This window comes from Lutjanus erythropterus, chromosome 17 (assembly GCF_056507025.1).
Source record: "Lutjanus erythropterus isolate fLutEry1 chromosome 17, fLutEry1.hap2, whole genome shotgun sequence".
Lineage (NCBI taxonomy): Eukaryota > Metazoa > Chordata > Actinopteri > Lutjaniformes > Lutjanidae > Lutjanus > Lutjanus erythropterus.
Genome location: NC_139333.1, coordinates 3,882,749 through 3,900,446, shown reverse-complemented (window position 1 = coordinate 3,900,446; position 17,698 = coordinate 3,882,749). Strand labels below are relative to the sequence as shown.

Genomic DNA, 17,698 nt, shown 5'->3' with positions numbered 1-17,698 from the left:
TCCAAGACCTAACAAGACGAAACAGATAGAGAGGGAGACTTTTTCACTTTTACTTGAGTATAGAATGTGTGCACCTTTGTTAGAAACCCAGTTGTAGCACCTTTGCTAACGTTTTCTTCAGCCCCCCTGTGGAGAGAACAACATTGTAGATTGGGCCCGTATTGTTCAGGATGTACCCTCATCAGCACAGAAGAGGAGGTTCCCGCGCTCCCCTTTCTTTCTTTCTTTCTTCCCAGTCCCCTGACAACCACTGATGTGATTTGAGAGACTATGACAGGTCACGATAACCTCTGACGAAGCTTCCTCTGTGCATGGCAGATAAGCTCCGGTCGTATCGCGCCAACAATGGAAAGAAAGCCAGACTGTAACGTGTGCAATTCCCCGCCCCGTTCATTTAGAGACCCTGTCAAGCAAACGCAACCCCTGATATGTGTGATTGTAATCTCTGAGCAGTGCTTTCATCTGTGATGCCGGTGTTATTGAGCATGCCTCTGAGGGGGGAATATTGACATATCAACACATTTAATATGGAACAGTACAAAACAGGTACAGGTACAATAAGTCAGATCCTCATATAGTGAAGCATTTTCCAAGGTGAACTTTCCAGACACATTTATTGGGCTGATAACATTACTCAAACACAGTGTATGACCATTGTAAACAATAAAACAGAAAAAAAGGCATCAGCTCAGACTGAGAACTGCTCCAGACTTCAAAGTGCGCCAAGCTTTTTAAAATTCTCAACGTTTTTGTCTTTTTTTTTTTAAAATCCTCTTAATATATCTTTTGAATGTTAATTCATTACTTTTCTTTACATATTCATTTTTCTGCAGTATTGATAATTATAATATGTACAAACGAGGCCAAGACACTGGTTGCTCTGAGGCCGTAAGAAAGCCTGTAAATATTTGCTCGTCTCCCATGACATGACTTTCGGAAAATGACAAGGTAAGGCTGTGCTCCCTCTCGACTGGTTTTTGCTGATTGCATGCCTTGTTGGTGACTGTAATGAAACGTCCGTGTGAGTGCTGTTGACTGCTTTATCTTGACCGGTGGGATGGGGGCAGTGACTCAGTCCTTGGAATTTTCCCACTGATAGCAACAATTTTATGTACAAAGGCTTTAAAGTCCCAACGTTGTCCTATTGGTTGGGAGGCTATCAAATAAATGCTTCCACGTTGTTGTTTTTTTTTTTTTTTAGTTTGTTTCCAAGTGTCTTTTTTTTTTTGGTTTTCTCCCAAAAAAGTATCAAAATGTCCGTATAGATATAGTTGTACAGTGGGGGAAAGGGCTTGTTAGCATGTGTTAGATCGAGGGTTCAAACTGTTCTCAATGTATGAAAAGAATCTCTTTGCCCGCAATGCAAAGTTCCTTAATTCGTCGAATGTCCGGTGTTGTTTGTCTTTATACAATGCCATGAAATAATCTGAGATGAGATGCAGCCTTAAGCCCGCTTTTTCCCGTATCTCTCCCTCCTCCATCCACCATCCTCCATCCCCTCCATCCCCTCGCCTCGCCTCGTCCCGCTCTCCATCTCTGACACTCATCTCCAAGCTCATCCAAGGGAGGCTACTTTAGCAACCACTCGTTCACTGGAAGAGAGGAGAAGGACAGGAGTGAGAATACTAATTTATATATGCGGCGCTCTCCACAGTTCAACTGTTCTCCGGCATTATTCAACCCCCCCCCCACACACACACCATATTTCATCTTTAGTGATAAAACACAATTTAAAAAGGAATGGCACTTGAGTGAATGGAGTGGATGTGGCTGGGGTGTGTGTGTGTGTGTGGTGGTAGGTGGGTGGGTGGGTGGCGGTGGGGGTGAAGGATATTAGATGGAATCGGCGCCATTATGTTCTGAGTGGCAGCCTTGACAGAAAATTTCACCCAAAACGAGGAGGTGCCAAGAACACAAGCAAACATTGCAAATTGATTTAAAGAGGATCCGTTATGCACATTTCCACCAGTTGCTTCATGATTCACAGTCAGACTGTGGGAGTAACAGATTACATGTAACAGGATTATGTAATCTGGACACTAAAAAGGTAACTGTATTCGATTACAGTTACAGATGAAAATCAGATTACAGAATCATTTCATAAAAATAGGGATTATTAGAAGGAGTTTCAAAATGATATACGACCATGCAATTCATCATCATGGCCTCTATTGAAAGAATGTTTCACTGGGTGGAAATTTCATAGTTTTTTGGGTCTGTAAAAACAGCTGGACAAACATAAAACACTTAGAGCTGCAATCATTCATCTATTATTAATCAACCACTAAATTGATCTGCATCTATTTTGAGAATTTATCATCATTTTATGTGTTTTTTTAAATGGAGAAAGGTCAAAATGTGAATATTTTCTAGTTTCTTTACTCCTCTCTGACAGTAAAGTTAATATTTTTGACATGTGGACAGAACAAGACATTTGAGGACGTCATCTTGGACTTTGAGAAACATTTTTTAACCATTTCCTGACATTTTATGGACCAAATAACAAATTGATTAATGAAGAAAACGGCTGACAGATTAATCACCAGAAAGACTTAGAAATATGTCACGTTTGGATCTATTTTTCAAGACAGTAACAAGATTGTGACACGATTAAGTAATCAATTAATTGTTTTGAGTCTTTTTTTTAAAAGTTAAATTCAATTTCAAATTCAGCTTCATAAAAATGAACATTTTCTTTACTCCTCTCTGACAGTAAACTGAATATTTTGGAGTGGTGGAAAAATCAAGATATTTGAGGACGTCATCTTTGATCAACATTTTTCACCATTTTCTGACCAAACAACTAATCAATTAAGAGACCCAGATTTGGCCCCCAGGCCTTAAATTGGGCATCACTGCTAGAGACCTATTAGACATCCATAATGACCTGATGCCAACTAATCATCAAAAGTAGGAAAAAAATGTTGGGAACGCTGCATTCAGAGTCTGATTACTTTTACCTCATTATTTGGACCTTTGAACATCCAACACTGTAACATATGAAGATAAGGGAAAGCATATAGGTCCCCTTTAAAAAAGTGTCTTGCTGTTGTGTGAGAGAAGGAATTTCCGTTATCGTCATTATATTTCTTTTGATCATGTGTTGAAAATAAACACACACACTCACATGAATGCACGGCGTGATTAGCTCCCAAACCTTCCTGATTTCCCATTCAGTTACCCTGATGATCACCTCTCTGGGGAGGGGAGGAGTGCGTCTTGTTGCTCCCGCTCTAAAGGTTGACCTTACACAAATCACCAAGGAGATGTATTCTCCCTTTTAATGAGACCCCCCCCCCCTCCTCCTCCGCCTCCCCACTTCAACTTGAAGGTCTTTAAATCTCTGAACAATTAAATAAGCAGGTCTGCTTTTGTGTGTGTGTGTGTATTTTTGTTTGCTTTCCGAGGGTCTCTGGTGAGCGCGTTTGTTTGGCGATCAGGAGGGTCTGAGTTGGGTGGGGAGGGTTGAAATCTCCCCACAACTGCTGCACGGAATAAGAATTTCATCTTTTAAACGGGGAGGGGGGGAGTAGAGCAGAACAGAAGAGGAATGAGAGAGAGATGCTGACAGAAAGACAATCATGGTGTGTGTCGGCCACAGTACAGTAAATCCTGAGCAGAAAAAAAAAAAAACACACTACGGCTGGGGCTGCCTCTCGCCTTCGACGTATTTACGCTTCAGGAGTGAAATTCAACATTCTGTGCAGCAGGACAGGAGATGACAGACTGCAGCAACACCTCCCAGGCTGCAGCGAGCTGTGACACGCCAGTTTTCAGACTCCCAACCGCCAGATCTGTCAGTCAGGGCCAAACAGGTGTTCTGACCGTCCAGCCATCTGACTGTCTGCTGCCTGTTCGTACTCTGTCCTTCTCTTTAGTACTCTGCATTTTATCAACCAGCAGCTCAGTCCCTACTATGGAAAGACATTTCTGCCAATGACACAAGAAAATACCCCCATGGTGAGCCATAATTATGAGACAAAAGGTTGATAATATGAGATAAAGTCAAAATTATGAGATAAAAAGTTGGAATTATGAGATAAAAAGTTGGAATTATGAAATGAAAAAGGCAAAATCATGAGATAAAACGTTCAAATTATGAGATAAAAGGTTGAAATTACGAGATAAAAAGTCAAAATGATGAGATACAAAGTCATAATTACAAGATAAAAAGTGATAATTATGAGATAACAAGTTGAAATTATGAGATAAAAGATCAGAATTATGAGGAAAAAAATCAGTATCATATTAAGTCAAAATTATGAGATAAAAAGTGAGAAATGTGAGAAAAAAGGTTGATAGCATGAGATAAAAAGTTGAAATTATGAGATAAAAAGTCATAATTATGAGATAAAGTCAAAATTATGAGATAAAAAGTGATAAATATGAGAAAAGGTCATTATTATGAGATAAAATGTGGGATTTATGACATAAAAAGTTGAAATGATGAGATATGTAACTCATAATTATGAGATTAAAGATCATAATTATGAGGAAAAAGTCGTAAGTATCATATAAAGTTGAATTTATGAGATAAAAAGTGATAAATATGAGAAAAAGGTTGACAGTATGAGATAAAATGTCATAAGTAAGAGAAAAGTTAAATTGTGAGATAAAAGGTCATTATATGAAATAAATTGTTGGCATTATTAGATAAAAAAGACAAAATGACAAGATACAAAGTCATAATTATGAGATAAAGTCGAAATTATGAGATAAAAAGTGATAAATATGAGAAAAAAGTAGTATGGAGTAAGGAGTATGAGATAAATGTCTTAAGTAAGAGAAAAGTGAAATTGTGAGATAAAAGGTCATTATTATGAGATAAATGTTGGAATTGTGAGATAAAAAATTTAAATTACGTGATACAGAGTCATGAGATACAAAGTGAGAAATATGAGGAAAAAGGTGAAAAATTATGAAATAAAAAGTCATAATTATGAGATAAAGTCAAATTTATGAGATAAAGGGTCATAAATATGAGGAAAGAGATTAAAATTATGAGATAAAAACTCTAAACAAAAAATTTTAAACTACGAGATGAAAGGTCATTATTATGAGATAAAAAAGTAAAATGACAAGATATAGAGTCATAAGTGTAAAAGAAAAAGTCATAGTTATGAGATAAAAGATTGAAATTATGAGATATAATATATAATACTTATATGTATTAAAATTATGAGATACCAAGTCATAATTAGATAATGATGACTTAATATCTCATAATTTTGATTTTTTTTTTAAGCTCATAATTATGATTTTTACACTACAGTTTAATCAACTGTATTATTTACCCAAGATATTATATAGTTCAGAACCACAGTAAAAATTATTATCAAACTATGCATCTTCTGTTTACCTCCACTTTAAATAGCAGCTCAGAAGTGACAATATATGAATGGGGTAATACATACCCAACAGGATCTACTCGCTGTTATTACCAGGATATTACCTTGTTATTATCTATGTAATTACCATGGTATTACCTCTATTAACCCGTTTTCCCCAAAGATATTACCATTTAATTCTTTTTTTATTACTTTGATGTAAAGTGCTGCCAGAACTAAAGTGTTTCAGATAATCTGGCTAAACTGTTGGTTTCTTTACACCCTACCTGATCCAGTCTCTCCAGGACACTGTGATCGCAAAAATTGTTGCATTTATCAGCTTTGTGCACCTTTATATTTTATAATTTTGTGCTGTTTTGACAGGTTGGAGCTCCAGAAAGATTTTCCATCTTTGGAGAATTCCTCAACCACCGGTGCACTTCTTCATTAAAAAATAAAGCTGATTGTATTAGAATTTTTGGAATCCCGAGGCTTTTTGTTAAGTTTACCGAGAACACCTGTAACAGAGCGCGGTTTCATTCTCCCTGGAAAAAGTTTGTTTTTTAATGAAGTATACAAAAAAAACAACTTATTTTGTTTCTGCAATTTCATTTCAAAGAATGCTTCAAAACATCACAACATGCTTCCAAATTTTTTCGAAAAGCTGCTGCAAAATCTGGTATTTTAGGCTGCAACAATCTCAAAATCCTGGAGGGACTGGACTACATGTTTCTTGACTGATTATATTATATTATGCCTAAATAAAATGATGGCCAAATATGAATGTAAGACCCAAGTTGTAATTAAGCAGAATTTTCCCTGAGAAGTGAACACTTCAAAATGTGCTGTTTTTACACACATGTTGAGACACAGATGAATGATAGTGTTGTTATATGAGATATATGGATATGACAATATAAATGCGATGGCATGGGAAGATAATATGGCAGCAGGGTGGGTGAAGTTCTGGTTTCTACCTCGATACTGGAGCTTTTGAGCCCTGTTGTTGGGGCAGTCTTTGCCCTGCATGCTGAAGTTGATATTGGTGCGGATGCAGCGGTTGTTCAGCGGCTGGACCGGGCGAACGTTGTCGCTCATGCTCAGGAAGATCTGAGAAGGCTGGTTCTGGCTCAGCAGCCGCAAGGAGTGCATCTGAGATGAAGACAGACAAAAGAAGACAGCGTGATGGAAATGTGAGCGAGGCGGTTTGATCCACCGCATCATTTTTCCAGGCAGGAGTGTACGGAGGATTAGACAGAGGAAGAGCCGAGGAGCGAAAGCCTCGGTGTTTCACGGGCAGAACAATAGTTAGGCAGGAAAATCTTCAGTCGAGACAGACAATCCCCTGTGAGCGTTGGGAGTTGTGTTTCAGGCCTTGCTTGGCAGCTGTCTGAGGCTCACCTGCATGCGTGTGAGGTACACCGGCTTGTTCATCAGGATCCATGTGGCTGTCTCAAAGCACGGAGGGATGGTCATCGATCCATCATATGTGATAAAACTACTTGTCTCGGGGTAAATCTCCTCTATGTTCAGGCCGGTCAGTAGATACGCATCATCTGGAGAGGGAAAAGCAGAAAACAAAAACAGGAGGGGACTGTTAGTGTTGCATCAGAGGACACTACTGTCATTTCAAATTGTATCGACTTCTGTCTGAAGTGGTAAAAAACAGGTAAAAGGCTTTGTTTTTTCCAGTATTTCACAAGAATAATAACTGGATAAACCGATTTTAATTTACCAATCATGTCATTGTTAAAACTTAACAGGGGCTTTTATGTTGTTTAGGATTAAAACATACATGAATTAACAGTTAACTAAGCTTTTTACAACTATCATGTGTTAATAAGACTATATAAGTAATAATAAAAGCAGCATAAACATGTTTATTGTTAGATTTATAAGACATTATGAGCACATAAGAAACTTTTATAGTATAGTTAACAGTTTATAGACTATTTAATAACATTAATTAAAACGTACATACATTTATTAGCAATTAATTATGCACTTAATGACAGTTAACAAAGCTTTTTGCAGCTACCACATTTAAAACAACAGCCTTATTAAAAAAAGTACTTTATTATAGTGTCAATGCCTTTACTTAAAATTGCAATAATGATTTTTTGAGGGTTTTAGTGTGTAAGTCATTTTCAGAAAGTTTCTCATTATTTTGAGATATATACTGTCAATATTTTGAAATACTAAATCACTATTTTGAGATTCCAAGACATTATGTGGACAAAGTTTCTCATTATAATGACTTACAGGATCCCCCTGCCCCATCTTTCTGGCAGAAATTGGTTTCCATAGATACAGACGTTTGGAGATGAGCGTGTAATGTGTGTTTCTCACTGTTAAAAGTTCATACACTTCACATATAAACCCACAGAATTATAGAGAACACTATAGAGATCAAAGAAAATATTTATGTTACTCTTTTTCTCTTCCTGCTGCAATCACTGTTTTTCAATCAGCTGAAGATGTGAGCACCACCGTCTTTCTCAGTAGGGAAAGATGCTCACATTCACGCTTATTAATTTTTAGCATGTTCATGCACAACACAGATCACTTTCATGCATTCTGCTGTACATTTCCCCCGTAAAAAAAAAAAAAAAAGTAAATTCTTCATTCTGTCAGATGTCCATTCAGGACTATTCTGCATCAAGGCTGAGCATCAGCATACAGAGCAGTTAAAGCTATCTGTCATGCCGTGTCTTATCTCACTCCCTTGTTCACCATTCCCTACTTAATAAACACTTGATATTTATGACATAATGAGTAACAAAGTGATAGTTTGGACACGTCACATCATTTTAAGGTACCGCTGAAAGGCCTATTTACACATTGATGTGGGACATTCAGCAAAAAAGTAGTTTAAAAGCCACGGTCACTACTTTTTTCATTCAAATGGAGGGTATAAATTTCTCACAAATTTGTGCACTGCAACAAAATGATGGAGAGTAAAGTGTAAAGGTAGCAAACGGGTAATTTCAGATGGTTTCAGAGATGATCTTGTTGCTAACTCTCTCATCAGAGACTGGCTCTGGTCATCATAAATCAGGGTTCTTTCCTCTGAAGCTGCGAGTTTACCTAACACATCCTCCTCTTAGCGTGCACGCTGCAAACTCAAACCCCCCCCCCCCCCCCCCCCCCCTCACTACTCATCAAGCACAGAGCTCGTCTGTCACAACAAATTTTTCTCACTTCTTATTTCACATATCATTTACTGCTCTGTGAATGACAGGCTGTTGGTGTTGCAGCACAAAACCTCTTTTATCCAAACTGTCTCCACTGTCAGGACACTAATTAGACAGACGGCGACTCTCTCCTTCTTCCTCTTCACACTCCACTAGCACCATCTCAATAACTTGTCATCTATTGGGCCGCTGCTGACAAATGGACTGCCTGTTGTGATGAGGTCACTGTGGTGGTCCACTGCAGCACGCTAATGCTAATTCAATTGAGCTTTGCATCACTGTTCAGGTTTGTGTAAAGCAATAATAAATGTGTGTTTTCAGTTTGTCACACCACAGAAACGTGTTATTAACCACCCAGACAAATTTGAATGATTAAACATATGGAGTATTTAAAATTAGGTCTCAAAATCATGAAAAAATGAACTGTTTTCTCTGCTTTGAAATGCTGGGGACGTGTCCACTCTGCTGTCTCAGTGTCATTACAACATGAAAACGACCTGAAACACTGACGCTCCAGCCAGCAGCTTTATTGGACATGTCCAGACATGTTTAAGCCACAAGAACCGGAGGATGGTGACAGGATGGTATCTTCTTTTTTCTTCTGTCTCAGGTTCTTGGAACTGAAGTGAGCTGATGTGAATTAACGAACTGGGCTGATTTGGACTGAGAGTCACTGAAGGTACTTTCATAACTGATCAGTAGAGGGTCAGGTGATGTCGTTCCTGTGTTGGTTCATGTAGCTCATGTAGATAATATATATGGCTCCGGCACGTCACTGAGCCATGTTTCAGGTCCACCCAAAAAATCCTGCACATGGAAATCGTGAACAAGAGTGTAACAGTCCAGAATTCAGTAACACACAGTTCTCAGTCTTTTCACTTTTAACTCATACTTTTTGACTTTTTATCTCATAATTTTGACTTTTTATTCCAAAATTTCAATTTTTAAATTGAAAAATCTTTTTTAAATCTCATAGTTATGAATACCATGGGGATATTTTTTCTTTTACTGGCCTTCCATAGTGTTCATGTTTTCAGCAAATATGTTCAAACATGTAGAATGTGTTCAGAAGAAAAACTCATCAATTATCATTAGGGCTGAATGATTCTGAAGAAATATCCACATGCAGTTATTTTGACTGATATTACAATTCTGATATGATTTGCGATATTAGCGGAAAGGATCTATTTTTTGAAGTCCAGAGAATGATTTCTTGGCCAGGACACGTCTGCAGCACCACGATATTTACTTGAAAATGGTATTTTTACACACATTTCGCCTTTAACAAATATTGCCCATACTGCAATTTAAAAATTATCATATTACCATTTCGATAAAATTTTGATTAATTGTTCAGCCCTAATTATCAGCTAATTGTATTAATACTGTTTTGTCTTCATATACTGTAATGTTCCCCTGCAATTTGGCCTTGATGCCCCATTTATCAAAAGTCAAAGTGGCCTTGCTGCTGCATTATCACAAGCACAAGCCTTGTGTCCATGAGTATGGTGATACAGTTAGAGGATGTAGTTCTGTAGAAAGAAAATAGATCCTCTATGAAGGTGTTGTTGGAAAAAGGCTTCAGATGGGCCAAAATCGTCAGGTCCTCAAAAACAACAGTTCCTTTAAGACACCATTATTTATGAGACATTTAATTAAAATTGATTAATTCCACCATTATTCTGTGTCTGCATTCACTGGGTTTTCAATAATAGCTCCCTCTACTGGTCATTACGCATATGCCATTCATTTTACTGCACCAATATTTTGGGTTTGGATTGACACAAGGCCTTTGCTACCATATTAACCTTACTAATAACAAAAAAAAATATTACAACAAAACTGCTCACAACAAGGTCTGTATAATATCTGGGTCACAATTTTCAGAAAGAGAAACTACTGTTGAGTTTTTTCAAATGTGTTTTTGGCGCTTTGAGCCCCACAAGCTGAGTGACATCTCGTTCCATTACATTGGAGAGAAGGTGAACTATCCCTTTAAATACAGCATCTTGTAAACAGTATGAATAAACTAAAATATTAATTCAATTAAAAATAATAGGCTTAATTTGTGAAAAAACCCATAAAAAGCTTCTCTGATCCTCTCTACGTGTTAATAATATTCCACCTACAACATGTGCACATGAAGAGGAGCTCTGTTGCTGATCTTTGATCGTGTGGATGAAATAAATAATTCTCTTTGCATGGTGTGTATGTGTCATTGTGTTTGCATGTGTGTACATATGTGCATTTAAAAAAAAGCATTAGGCCTGCAGCATTGCTGGCTGGGAGAGGTATAAGCCTGAGGATTCATGAGGGGGCGGTGTGTGTGCGTGTGAGACAGCATGTGTGACACAGTGCATCTGAGGGAGTTTTGACAGCTGTCAGAATCCATGCTCTTCTCCAGCTCCTCCAGCTGGACCCGGAGGAACCCCCCCCTCCAGCCTGCCTGCCCCTAGCCTGCAGCCTCCTGCTCCGCCCGGTGCCTCTGAGACTCCTCCCAGCCACAAGGGGTCAGTGCGTTTACGCAGCCACTCACTGCTCCCCCCATTAATCCAATTATTTGTCTCTTTTTTCATGCTAGCCCCGGGCGATCCCCGTGCCGATGCCGGCTCTTCCAGTATGGCAGCCTGGCGGAGGCAAACCTCTGGAGAGCAGCTGTCGACTGCTGCCTAACATGCTGCCTCACCAACAGCCTCCTCCAGCTATCCTGAGCTCCCATGCAGCCGTCTCACCATCCCCGTCCTGCAGCAGCCCTCCAATTACCACTTTGGAATTTAACAGTGATGCGTTAAAAGAACAAGAAAAGGAAAGTACTCAGGAAGAAATCCAACAACACTTTCGCTTTATGACAATTGCTAAGAGGAGAGATTTAGCATGTTGTAACTTCATCATAGAGGTTAGCAGCCATACCTAGGCATGGCTGGCCTGCCAAGCTCTAGATTTCTCCACATATTGAAGTAAAGGAATAGGGGGGTTTTTTCTTCTAAACACATTATACGTTTAAGAACATAGTTGCTGAGAACAGTAGTACTGAATTGTGGAGATAGACCGCTAAATGTTGTTCACCATTTCTGTGTTCAGGATTTTTTGGGCGGACCTAAAATATGGCTCGGAGATATCATATTATAGTTTAGGTTAACAGTAGTGGCTCTGTTGGATTTGGGGAAAGTTTACCCCCAGAAACCACAGTCAAACTCAGGTATCTCAAATAGACAAGACATATATTCGCTGCTTAGGTTGAGCTCATTACCGTCATCGCAAATTCAGGAACACAGCCTCTGATTTGTTGACTTGGGTTTGCTGATGGGTGGCTAACAACAACATCAACTATTTTCAAGATGGACAAATGGATAAAAAACTACAGAAGACCTTGCATGGTGGATTTATTTAAAAAAATCTGACCCAAAAAAGACACTGCAGTTCAACGCTGGATTACAAGACTTCTGGAAGGGATATGATTGCACCAAGCTGATGTTGCAAAGCTACAACACCAGCATTAGCATTAGTTTAATGTTTCCCTTTCCTCCTCACCTTACTTCAGGGCTAACCCTGTCACACAACAGCTGGGAAACAACAGATGAGACTTTTCTTGGTGTTGAGAAGCAGCAGTGTTATTTAGTGATCAACTATAGCCAAAACTGTACATTTACTGCCAGATTGACAATTTGCAAGTTTAATTTTCTGCTCCACTATGAGCAGCACTGTCACTTGTCTGCTACTCGCTCTACCTCATGGAACGCTTCACCGCTCTATTCCTTAAAGGACTTGTGCTAAGCTGACGGTATGCTTCAATGAAGTTCAATAAAGCATAATTAATAAGGGAGTTGCGGTGAACCATGATCCTGTGGGAAAATGTGGCTTTGTGACTGTGGTAAGAAAAAGTCCATACAGTCACAGCCCAAGACTACACGAACATCACTCCAAATGGACAGCCGTGATGCTGTATGCGAACATGTACGTAAAAGAAAGCATATCTCTGGCTATAGCAGTACTTTAGTCAAAATCATCACTAAGTCACCATCCTAATATTCCTGTGATACAAAATAGCAGCAAAGCACGAATCTAACCTCTGTGTGTCTTAGCTTGTGTAAGCTAAGCAGCAAACAGGCTCAGACTCAGACTGGTTAACTAGCTCTAGAAGAACAGTGCTATCCACTGTTATCTCTCCATATTCTGCATGAATCATCAGCTGTTGAGGATGCTGACTTTTGGCCTGGAAATGCGCATTAGCATAAGCCTACCTTAGATTTCATGCATGAAGCCATCAAGTACATATTTAATATCGCTTTGCAGGATTTAAAATGAGTCAGCTTGAAACATTACAGAGTCAACCGGAGATATCTTCCTGCCTCATGAAGCTAACATCAGCTTAATTAGCTGAACAGCTACAGCTGATAAAATCTTCTAGTGACGGTTGTCATTTCAGCTGACCATCCAAGAGTCGCAGGCAGGAAATGAGACGCTGCTTTTGTCTACCTCTGTCTGAAATAAAGGATTCGAAAATTATTAAGAACTTCAAGTGGAAAATCTGTCACCATTAGCACCATAACTATATAATTAGCCATATGAGAATGGGAGGCTTGACAGGTCTAGTAACACTTACTAAAGGGGGCAAAGCTTAGCTAAGGATTAATTGGCAGTTCAAACATAATTATTGCAGATGTAGACATATTACTGCACACAGCCACTTACTTTTATATGTTATTCTTGTGATGGTGTCTCTGTTCAGCATTCGATTCAGGAATGAGTTTGATGTCTCAGCAATCTGGATTAAAAGAGAGAAAGAGAGAGTGAAAAAAGGGTGAGGTTAAAAAAAGGACTGATCACGTAATGAACTGAGAGCCCGTTGAAAATTAAACAAAATTTAATCTACTCAGTTCAGTACTTTAAAGGATGATGCAAGTGTACTTTTTAATCTATCACCTTTAATGCTCATGTAATGTCTAAACCCACTGATGCATTTTGCACAGTCAGAAGCTCCTACACTCTCTTGTACTGCTGCTTTGCCTTCTGGAAAACAAAGGCTCCCACTGTTTTCAAGAAACCATTAAAACCAGACACACACTGCTGCCATGACAAAACACAATCCATCTTTTTAAATAGCAAATACATTGTATTCTTGTCCTAATACAACTCAATAATGGACCAAAACAAGAGCTGAATGTGACAAGATCATTGCCAGTGACCCCGCTGTGTCTTATCCTCCTCTCAAGAGGAAGAAAAATTGCTCAGTAAAGTAAAAGTGACATAAAAAGTGAACAATTAGCTGCATATTAAAGTCATGAAGGAACATTTTGGGAAATGGGCCTTTCTTTCTCAGAGTTACATGACAAGAATACTTCTTTCAAGCTGTGCTTTAAGTGCATAGCTGGTGTCAGGGTGGTGCCATGCCATTGTTCTGATGGACCATTATTCTAAAACAAAAAAAAAACAACCTTACGCCTACATCTACCCTTTGGCCTAATGTTTAATAACTACGTTCAACAATTTGTCAAAACAGGCAAGACGACAAAAAAAAAAAAAAAAACAGGTTCTGAACACAGCTCCAGTTGAGTTTTTTGATCTGCCTAGATCTAACACTTCCCGTCATGTGGCGCACACCAACTCAAGTAAACCTCTCATGATTTTATTTCAAACTTGTCTGTGACCGCAAAATTGATTGAAATGTCATTTGGCCAGAAAGATAACCCATTAAAGACAAAACCCCCACTGATTCACAACCATTGATACGATCAGCAGTCACTGAACTCACAACTACAGGGAGAGTGTGTATTTTTCAGAACAATGGGCCTATGGAACAATGAGTCTTTGATTTTGCAATATCTGCCTGTTGGACAAATGGGATTTTGGTCCAACTGGACATTTTTCACACTATTGGGGTTTTGGAGTAATAGGCCATCGGAACAATAGGCAGTCATTGTCAGGGCATGGTTGACCTAATCAGGCATGGTTAGTCTCACCGGTAAAACTCTCCTTAAGACTACAGATTATTACTACTGCAGTTCTCTTTGTGTTCAGATTAGAAAAACAACATATGGTGTGCAAATTAGTGAGCTTTAAAGGTGTTAATAGGTGCATGCTGTGTATAACTGGTGCCAGGGTGGTACCATGCCACTGTTCCTATGGTCCATTATTCTAAGCCTAAAGTATGAAAAATTCATTCAAAAGCCCATTTGTCTGACATTATCCCAAAAACAAACACCCATTGCTCCAAAGGTCTGTTTCTCCAACAATCACTTTACCTCTAGTCCTAATATCTAATAACCACTCTCAAACATGTTGGATTTTGTTGGAACAGCCAAGACAACAGAAAGACACGTTGTTAACAAAGCTCCAATTGTGTTTTTTGATCAGCCTATATCAGCCAACAGCACCAGCTGAGGTAAACCTCTCATGATTTAATAAAATTGCTTGAAATGTTGTTTGGTGTTTGGCCAGAAAACAAGCCTATTAAGGGTAAAACCCCCGCCGATTCAGCACCATGGACAGGACCAGCAGTCACTGAACTCACAACTATAGGGAGAGTGTGTTTTTTAAGAACAATGGGCCAACGGAGCAATGAGTCTTTGTTTTTGGGACATCCACCCACTGAACAAAAGAGATTTTGGTTCAATGGGACATTTTTTGGACAATTGGGGTTTCAGAATAATGGGCATTTGTCAGGGCATGGTTGGCCAGGCAGGGCATGGTTAGTTCAACGAAGCAGTTCCAGCAAGAGTTATCCTTTAAACCACCAAAACTGTACAGTTCTCTTTGTGTACAGGTTAAAAAAGCAAGATAGAGTTTGTGAATTAGTGAGCTTTAGAAATGTTCATATGCATATTTTTGAACTTTGAGTCAGGCTCCCCGTTTCCCCAGTTTCCACTCTATTGATCCATTTTTACTGCATAATAATGACAGTGATAATGATCGTCTTATCCAACGCTTAAAAGGAAAAATAATAATATAAAAATAATAACCAAGACGGACAGAAATTATGATAAGCCAGATATCATAGTTTTTAATTTGGTATTAGTATTTCAGTTTCATGCTCAGTGCTTGTGTAAACTGTAATTAGCAAACTTACTGTCACATAAGGAAGGCTGTTTCATTATACTGCTAATTCACTATTGTAATTTACCTGCTTTTAGTGAAAACATAATGTGATTATATGAACCAGTTAAACACACTGTTGTTCTCAAACCCCTGAAAATACACATCAAACAACTACCTCAGATACCACAAAATTAGCAGTGCTATTAAATTTGGCTAAACAGCTTGAGTCTCTCCATGACAGTACTCCAATGACACCTCCCTGCACACATATCCCTGGATTCTGTCTTTGGACTACATGTCACGTTTCTCCATTCAGCCCATATAGACACCAGCTACTTTCTTCCCTCTGCCAGATTGTCAGCGTTGCTGTACTGCTATGTAGCCCAGCTGTTCTAGTTCCCTGTTCCTGCCAAACGGCAACCTCCGGGGCTGAAAAATGAAGCCAACGCGAAAGTGCCAGTTCCTTGAATGGCCACTTGAGGCTGGCTCCAAAAGCAAGCCAATCCCCCTAGACCCACATATTAAATTGCCCAACTTTACAGCAGAAATAAACATGTTTATCGCCTGGTGCAAAAAACAGTTTTGGTCTCTATAGCTAATTCCCCACAGGGCGTGAATTTTTGTGTAACTCACCTTTTTAAAATATATTAAGGCTTAAAGTTATAGATAATTAAAGGAGTAGTTGCTTTGACTGAGAGGTTGTTGCAGTCACCGGTGGCACCAGAGCCACCACACTGAGCACAACGGTTCTTCAGAAACTTATGGGTGTAATCACGGACCCTATGTCCATGTTTTATATGGTCTATGGTTCCTGCCTGTTGGGACTCTGTTGGGAGTTTATGCCTGCACCTAGATGGGATGATAATATGATCGACACTGTCACATTAAATGTTTGACATCCGGGAAACACTGCCCATCAACAGTGACCACGTTTCATCCACGTAAACACAGAGTCTTCCTCCCCCTCGTCCCATCGGAGTCTTGCATGTTGTGTCCTGTCAGCTCAGAACTGGTCTGGCTGTCATGTGCAACAGCTTAATCCAGTGTTCTGATATTGCACAAATAAACAGCAGACTACCGCTAACCCTAACCCTAACCCTAACCCAGCTGTAACATCTACACTGTTGCCATCACATGTTGACATTCTACTTGCTCTCCTGCTGTGTCTGCATTTGGGTCCTCTCCCCTGTTGTCAAGAGCCTGAATTGTGAATTGTGACACTTTCTCCTAGAAATAACATTTATGTACTGCTAACTTTGAAATATAATTCAAGGGAAATGGAGGTGTTGCCTGAATTTTGTTCAGCTACAACATTTTTTGTGTCAAGGAAGTGCTATATTTCTGTGAATGATGACCTAATAAACCTCAAGTAAAGGTGAATTTTACTGAACATCGGTTTGCCTATTTCAAGTGATTTAGATTTCTGACTTGTGTTACACTTTATAAGTGAGTTTTGCAGACACGCATTGCACACACAAAAAAAATACATTGTGACATTTCAACCATATGGCCAAGTGTTGCACATAAGTGTTGCTGTTAATTGAAGAGAGTGTTTATAAAGAGCAGTAAATAACTAAGCTGAATTCTTGCTATACCACAGTGACTCTTGGAATCAGCCATCTGGCTCACCGATGTTCAAATGGTTTTCTGTCTGCTTGTAACTGGTTGTACATTTTACAGTTTCCCCAACAGTGGACGCTTGAAAGAACAGCAGATAAGCATTAAGATGGCTTTTCTTTCCAACAGCTGCACAGGGTGTTCGGACACCATGGCTATTACAGAGTACACAGCTACACAAAGTGTGCTGCTAATTGGTGAAAAAGGGTGAAGTGACAGAGGAATGAGGCTAACAGGATACATAGTGCTCTAGGGTGTGATTGGTTGAAGCTGTTTATTGTCTGGATTTTCCATTAGTGGCCCTGGAAACACATGGTGCTAATGACCAATAACAAAAACTTTCAGTCACTGATGATAGAAATGGGGTCATTCATGGTGTCCAGGTTCCTCTATACCTATATACATGTCAGTAACAGTGATATTTAACTGTAACATTATCTTCACCTCCCTACACTCATATTTTTAACGTAATTAATTTTACCAAAAAAAGAGGGAAAAACAGCGCAATAAATGAAATTAAAGATG

At 39.0% G+C, this 17,698-nt stretch overlaps 1 protein-coding gene across 2 annotated transcripts in view; it reads right to left on the bottom strand.

The window, feature by feature from the left end:
• Positions 1-595: 595 nt before the first annotated feature.
• ca10a (carbonic anhydrase 10 (inactive)a) overlaps positions 596-17,698 on the bottom strand; it is a 344,554-nt gene continuing 327,451 nt past the window's right edge. For both annotated transcript variants that reach the window (XM_084740822.1, XM_084740821.1), the window contains 4 exons: positions 13,214-13,286; positions 6,729-6,883; positions 6,305-6,479; positions 596-1,592 (listed from right to left, as the gene is read on the bottom strand). In XM_084740822.1, coding sequence (XP_084596948.1) covers positions 1,570-1,592; positions 6,305-6,479; positions 6,729-6,883; positions 13,214-13,286 — 426 coding nt within the window. In that variant the 3' untranslated portion in view covers positions 596-1,569. The remainder of the gene's footprint in view (positions 1,593-6,304; positions 6,480-6,728; positions 6,884-13,213; positions 13,287-17,698) is intronic.